The 6,926-nt window shown below is 37.7% G+C and overlaps 1 protein-coding gene across 1 annotated transcript; it reads left to right on the forward strand.

The window, feature by feature from the left end:
* Positions 1-216: 216 nt before the first annotated feature.
* LOC100179511 (43 kDa receptor-associated protein of the synapse-like) lies at positions 217-5,517 on the forward strand (the record flags this gene model as incomplete). Its single annotated transcript, XM_002119958.4, has 7 exons — positions 217-363; positions 629-850; positions 1,060-1,113; positions 1,173-1,372; positions 2,867-3,884; positions 4,727-4,809; positions 5,446-5,517. Coding segments are annotated over 5 exons (705 nt in total), but the record flags the coding sequence as incomplete, so codon positions are not given.
* Positions 5,518-6,926: the final 1,409 nt, after the last annotated feature.

Here is a 6,926-nt window from a genome sequence, read left to right on the forward strand (position 1 = left end):
TGACCGTATCTTAAACAAGTAAAACCAGTCTATGGGAGTCGTAAGGATACGGTTTTATAACTCTTAATGTTCTTTGTTTACTACCAAATGAGACGAGAAAATAGAATGAAAAGTTTTCCCATATTTCCCCACCCTAACGATGGGGAAATAAACCATGTCCCAACTATACCTAACCGCATCCCTGCATTAAGCGCCTTTAAACTTTCATTATGTTAGGGAAATTTCTTCTCCATAAAATCGTGTGAGATCTGGACACAATGTGGATCAAGTTGGAGCACACGCACCAAAGTCACCACTCAGTTGAATCTCGCTGAAGCTTACAGGAAAGTGGGGAAGATAGAAGACGCCATGGTGATTGGTGAAGTGAGTTTGTATAGTATGGTTGGGGTAAGACGGTTCATGTGTATAGTATGGTGATGGGGTAAGATGGTCCACGTTTTTAAACTCTTTTGTCTTCCCAGTAGTAAACAAAGAATATTTACAGAATTACTTAACTGCAGTAGTTCTTTAACTTTAAAGGAGTGTTTTAATTGTTAAGAATACGGTTGAAAATATGGAATTTATGTGCTAGCCATGTTCCATATTACCCCACGATACTAAAATACGACTAAAATTCTATCTTATACAGGAGGCGATGAAAATAGCGATTGAAAACGACGATCGGTCATGTCAAGCTTACGCTATGTTGTGTTTTGCTGATATACATCGTGTACGGAAAGATGAAGAAAGATCGTTACCAAGGTATAACTCAGCATCAGGGCTCATGCTGGATACGGGCGACCAGTTCGGATACATGATGTCAACTATAGGGAAAGCTAAATTGTATCTGCAGACGAAAGATTATCAAAAGGTAGACTGCTATGCTATTTTTCTTTTCTATATGGGTGAGGTCATTATTGTCAAGGAGGTTAAGGCTAAGTTTAGTTCAGACTGCATCGTTGATATAGTGAATTGGGGTACGATGGTTCATAATATAACCGCATCCTCACGACCTAAAGAGCGTTGTTAACTATTTAAATCACGATTATATCATTGATTTATTCATTTATGCGTTTTCAGGCAATCCAAGAATATTTTGCGGGTCAAAAAATAGCTGAAGCTATTGGCAACAAGGTAAAAACTCCAATAGTAACTTGGACAAACTACATTTGAAACTCAACTTTGATTTTCAGATTACGTCCATGCATATCCACGGTGAACTGGCTCTCTTGTTTCAACGATTATCCAACCAAGACGAAGCGAGAGTGAGAACCCTAAGATATCATCGACTTCTCGAAACTATGGAACTGTTTTGCGGTATATGCGCTGAACCGATGGCGGAGAAAAACGAACAGCTTGAAGCTCTTCCATGCTCGCATTTTTTCCACTTAAAGTAAGTATCTTCATCTAAACTATATGCTAGACTGCTAGAGCGTTTTTTGGTGATGGCTTGGTGGTATAACCCAAAGTTAGTATAGACCAAGTTAGGAAACGGCGCTCGTGTCCGCCATTACGGAGCCAAGTGAATCGCGAATCGCCTATACAAATGCATGGTCGGCATGTGTTCATTTAGTTCTTGTAAGCGATACAAAGCTAGAAAACACGTATAGCGGTTGTTTTAACATTTAAAATATAATTTATAATATGAATCTTGTTATATAATATTAAATCTAGGAATTAATGTGGAGTAAATTAATATTTTGACTGGTTTTCGGCGTACAGTATGGTTTAACAGGGTACTTTACGTTGGCGATTAAGACTAGCAGCAATCAGCTTACATAATATATGATCATACGTACGAATCTACAGAGCCATTCTTTACTACATTTATAATCCAACATGAGTGCACATGCAGCTCCAAACTGCTTAAGTACTAGTAGATAAGGTGTTCGCGTTTTCCGATTTCATAAAGACCCGGAACGCAGAAAAGGTAGCTTACTAATTCAAGCAGAGGACCAAAAAATAGTAACTCAGTATTGTTTTCCTCAATGTCACTTCGATATTAGGCAAATTTTACAAAGATACCTTAAGTTTCGTTGCCGGGTATACGTGTTAAGTTTGTGAGCCAAAAAGTAAAATCACGGCAATTTACATGCAAAACTGCAGCTAGATACACCTGTTTATGGAAATATTATGCCTTATGCGTTTTTGTTTGTATTTTTATATTTTAAAAATATTGTTTTATGTTTTTGGATAATAAACTTGATATTTTTTGTTTTTTTACTCCTTAATCGATTAAGTGTTCAATAAAAGTTGGTTATTTATGTGAGGTTTATTATTGTGATAAGATATAACATTAGTAGAAAGCCATTTTTACGCGCAGAAGTGCTTGGTTTTAAAAAAATCGCAATATTTAAACGAAAAACAGCACCCAGCAATGATAAAATGCTATGCCGTGGGCTCCGTAATGGCGGCGACTATTACGTCATAGACGCGGAGACAATGGATAACAAAACTCGTTGTTTTACAATCCGTTTCCTAACTTGGTCTATACTAACTTTGGTATAACCTACAGTCCTACAACACTATACGAAAGGTGTTCGACCGCATATAGGCATAAGGTCCCTATATGTTCGATGTGGCGAAAATTGTGGAATGGAACATACATAGTACGGTGGGGAAAGACGGGATGCCTTTTGCACATAATATCCAGTTATCTTGATCGTGTTTTAGACAATTAACAACGGTCTATGAGAGTCGTGAGGATACGGTTTTATAATTATTTGAATGTTCTTTGTTTACTACCAAATGGAACAACAAAATAGGCTGAAAAGGCGTCTCATCTTCCCCCCACCCGACTGTAATGTTATATCCCGTACAATTTATTTTGTAACAAATTCGCCAATCAATAGTCCAATGTAAAACAACAAAAAACTTCGTTTTTCAGATGTGTTTCCAATAACGACGCTTTGGAAATGCGGATGTGTCCTAGTTGCCAGAAGAAGCCAATGAAGCAAGCCACGCTATGACGTTTCCATTTCCCAATACCAACCATATGTTTATATTCCCTGCTATATATAGTCAAGCAGTTGTTGTTTATGGTACGACGGTAACGTGGGTGCTGTCAGATATCTCAATATAGGTTTTATATAGCAGGAACTATAGTCTCAGTGAGAAGAAGCTGTACAGTATTTTTTGGGGAGTAATTTTAATTTAACTACTTTTTGTAAACAGGGGTTGCAACAATCTGTCTACACAGACTGTTGCTATAGTACCATGTGGGGTAAGTTGCTGGGATGCCGTTTAGTTAGTACATAAAACCTATATTTCCTGATCGTGTTTTTTAACAATAAACAACGCTCTTTTAGAGTCGCGGGGATTGCGATTATATAGTTTTGTAAATATTATTTATTTGCTACTAGTTAGTCCGAGAAAACAAAATTATAACATGGCTCATCTTACCCCACCAAATTGGGCGAGTAACACTCTACCATGCACCCTACTACATGTATAACCTTCTGTACTATATAACCGGTATACTGCATTCTTTTCCAAAATTATAAAAGTTGAGTAACTATGATTTAAATCGCAGCTCTAATCTATTAGATTTTATCCGATACCATAAACCCCAATATACAATCGTTCAGTTTATACACGTGTCAGAATTGTTAACACACCAGACAGCAAAGCCCGCCATTTCTAAGCGGCTCATAGTATACAGCAACGAATGGTTGAGGTAACAGACGCGTTACAGGTACACAGGATTGTTTTATGGTCATTTTTTATCGCCATCACTGAATAGGCAGACCTTATTTATCTACCCAGCAGTAACTGTTAAACCAAAGCATTTAGCACAAGGTATAGCTATTACTTATGGCTAAATATTTTTATTTGAAACAAACAATCACAACGCTGACTGTGATAACGACTTGTATTGTTGTGCTTGGATATTTGAAGCTGATTAGGTGAGTGTTTATAACTATATATTGTTAAGTATATATATGTATTTTACCAGTTGGTATTTTTTTAAAAAGTTGTGCCGTGTTTAGTTTATCTTTGCGAAATCCAATATGTAGTCGTGTAGCGTGAAAGGGCTGCACAGCACAATCTCATGCTGTTGTCGTGCACCGCACTGATGCGGAAAGTCTCAGTTTACCACCAAAGAGTTACTTGAGTTAGGCTTGGTGGTTGTAGAACTAAACTAAAGGCTTAGTTTTCTAAATACTTGCAGCCTATGCTGCCTATGTGGGAGATAATGTGCATGTAAATATGTGCATTGCTTCGGTTTGTAGTCACGATGATTGAATAGAGACCGTTTGTAGTCGCGATGATTAAATATAGAGAACAATGGACCGCGATGGGTGTCAGCTTTTGTAAAGGAAACAAATCTCCCGTACGGACTTAAGCGCATGAATAACACAATGCACATGTAATTAGACCGATGAGGCCGGTTTGCAGAAATATAGTATATAGTACTGTGGGGAAGATGGGACACCTTTAGTGCATAATATCCAAATATCCTGAGCGTGTTTTAAACAATTAACAATGGTCTGTGGGAGTCGTGAGGATATAGTTTTATAATGCTTTGAACGTTCTTTGTTTACTACTAAATGGGACGAGAAAATGGAGTTAAAAGGTGTCCCATCTTCCCCCACCCCACTATATATATATGTCTATAATTCGGACAAATTTTATCAATATGCTACGCTACCAGAAGAACGACTTTTATTCTCGGCGTTTGTTTTATTCTAAGTTGTAAAATATCCAAGTTTTATTTCAAGTAATGTTTTATTTTCAACCATGCAAGGTACGAAGAGGGAAAATTAATAATTCACGTCCACAGAGCAAATCTAAACAAAGCTACATCAAACGATCAATATGTCCCTACAGGTACAAAATCTATATTTATTGGTATATACACATTCATAGGCGGATTAAGACATATACAGTAAGGTTGGGTATAGGGCATAATTTCATTGTTTTATATCATCCCATTTGGTAGTAAACAAAAAAATACAGAATTGCAAAACCACAGCTCTGCGAGTCTAACATAGCGTTGTTAATTGAAGCCACAATCAGAAATATTGGATATAGGTGCTAATGCTGTCCCATCTTATCCCACAATATTATATATAGTAGGGTGGGGGAGATGGGACACCTTTCTACTTTATTTACTCGTCCCATTCGGTAGTAAACAAAGAACATTCAAAGATTTATAAAACTGTATCCTCACGACTCCAAAAGACTATTGTTAGTTGTTTAAAACACGATTAGGATATTTGGAAATTATGTGCTAAAAGTGACCCGTCTTCCCCCACCCTACTATATGTTCTTGGGGGGTGGCCACAAAACAATTTAATGTGCTTGTTGGAAAGCGACGTGTTCGCGAACATAAATGTATATGACCACTTCCACTCTGGCTGTAATAAGTTTAATCTGAACTATAAATATAGCCTATCTTTTTTGTACCCAGACAAGCTCTAGAGTCTAGCCGGACGCATAATAACACAACTTTCGTTTTTCCAGCACCACAAACAACATTATCAACACAAACAGAGGAAGCAAATAGAAGAAAAGTTAGTTTGAAGTCGGACTGTCGAAAACAACAACCCTTAGACGTACATACGAAGGCTTTGGTCAGAAATGCTTTGGAAAAAGCAGTTCAGCTAAAAGAATTATTTCGACACCAATCCGAGAAACTCAAAAGTGATTTGAATGAGACCGTTTCCATTCTGGCCTATTTTAAAAGGCTTTCAAGACCATTGGAAAAGTACGTACGTTTTCTGATATACATTTGTTCTGTTGAGATCTCCTGATTCTATAAGATGAAGTAGGCCTATATATTTAAGAAGCACTTTATGTAATTGGTATTTTTCGCATGACGTGGTCAGATGTAAACGGACCCGCGCCGTGGCCAGATGATTTTCGCGCCTGCCTCCAGCCAGAGTTTACGTGGTTTAACGACCGTCGTTGCCCCGCAGCGAGAGGATACATAATTCGCAATTGATTAATTCTAAACTTCCGTGTGGTCCTATTATGCAAGGACAAATGAATTAGGTTTGACAATCACAGCCCACAATGAAACAGAATGAAATGTAAAACAAATCCCGGGTTTCCATAGTTTTCTTATAACCACAACAAATACGCTCCTAACGTACATACTTTCCAGCTCTCTAATGAATGATTTGGAATTACTTCATAATATAACTTCAACAGATGATCACATAGAATTAAAAGAATTGAACGAAATAGCTCAAAGTATGATTCATAGGTCACAGGTAATATTCAACCACTGGCATGTAATGATATGTGTTGCTGTTTTCAGTTGCAGGGCAAATGTCCCAAATAAACAGAAACTATAGATAACAGTACCAATATAGTTTGTGAACGTTGCCATTCGAATGTGTTCATCAAATATTTTCTATCCAATGCAGAATCCTATAGATTGCCGTGTTGCTCGTATACTTCACTGTTCAATTAAGCATACAAGTTGTGGATTTGGGTGCCTGATGCACGATTATGGTTTATGTACATTCGTCGCTGTTGGGAAATCCAGATGCATGCAGTATGACATGAAACAACTGACGGCTTACCCTGGAATTTCTTCCATGTTTAAGTACACCGGCAATACATGCGTCAACACCTCTCATTTCGGGGAATCCATTGAGTGGCGATGTGCGTTATCAGTAAATATTAGTTTGTAAACATAAAAACACAGTGTAGTACTGTGGTGCAATAGGATAACTTAAATTCATATTTCCTAAGTGTGTTTTTAATAATCGTCCGGCGCCGTGGCAAAGTGTTTAGCGCGCCTGCCTCTGTCCCATTTCTCCCCACTCTACCATATATACAAAAAAAGAAAAACAACGTAACATACATGGTAACTCGTAAGCTGGCACGAGGTGTATGAAACAGAACACATGTGTTATAACGACTGTCGTTTTCCGGCTACGCGAGGATAAACAAGTTTTACTCATTACATTCACAATTAACAGCGATCGCGGGGC

The sequence above is a fragment of the Ciona intestinalis genome, unplaced genomic scaffold, assembly GCF_000224145.3.
Source record: "Ciona intestinalis unplaced genomic scaffold, KH HT000525.1, whole genome shotgun sequence".
NCBI lineage: Eukaryota > Metazoa > Chordata > Ascidiacea > Phlebobranchia > Cionidae > Ciona > Ciona intestinalis.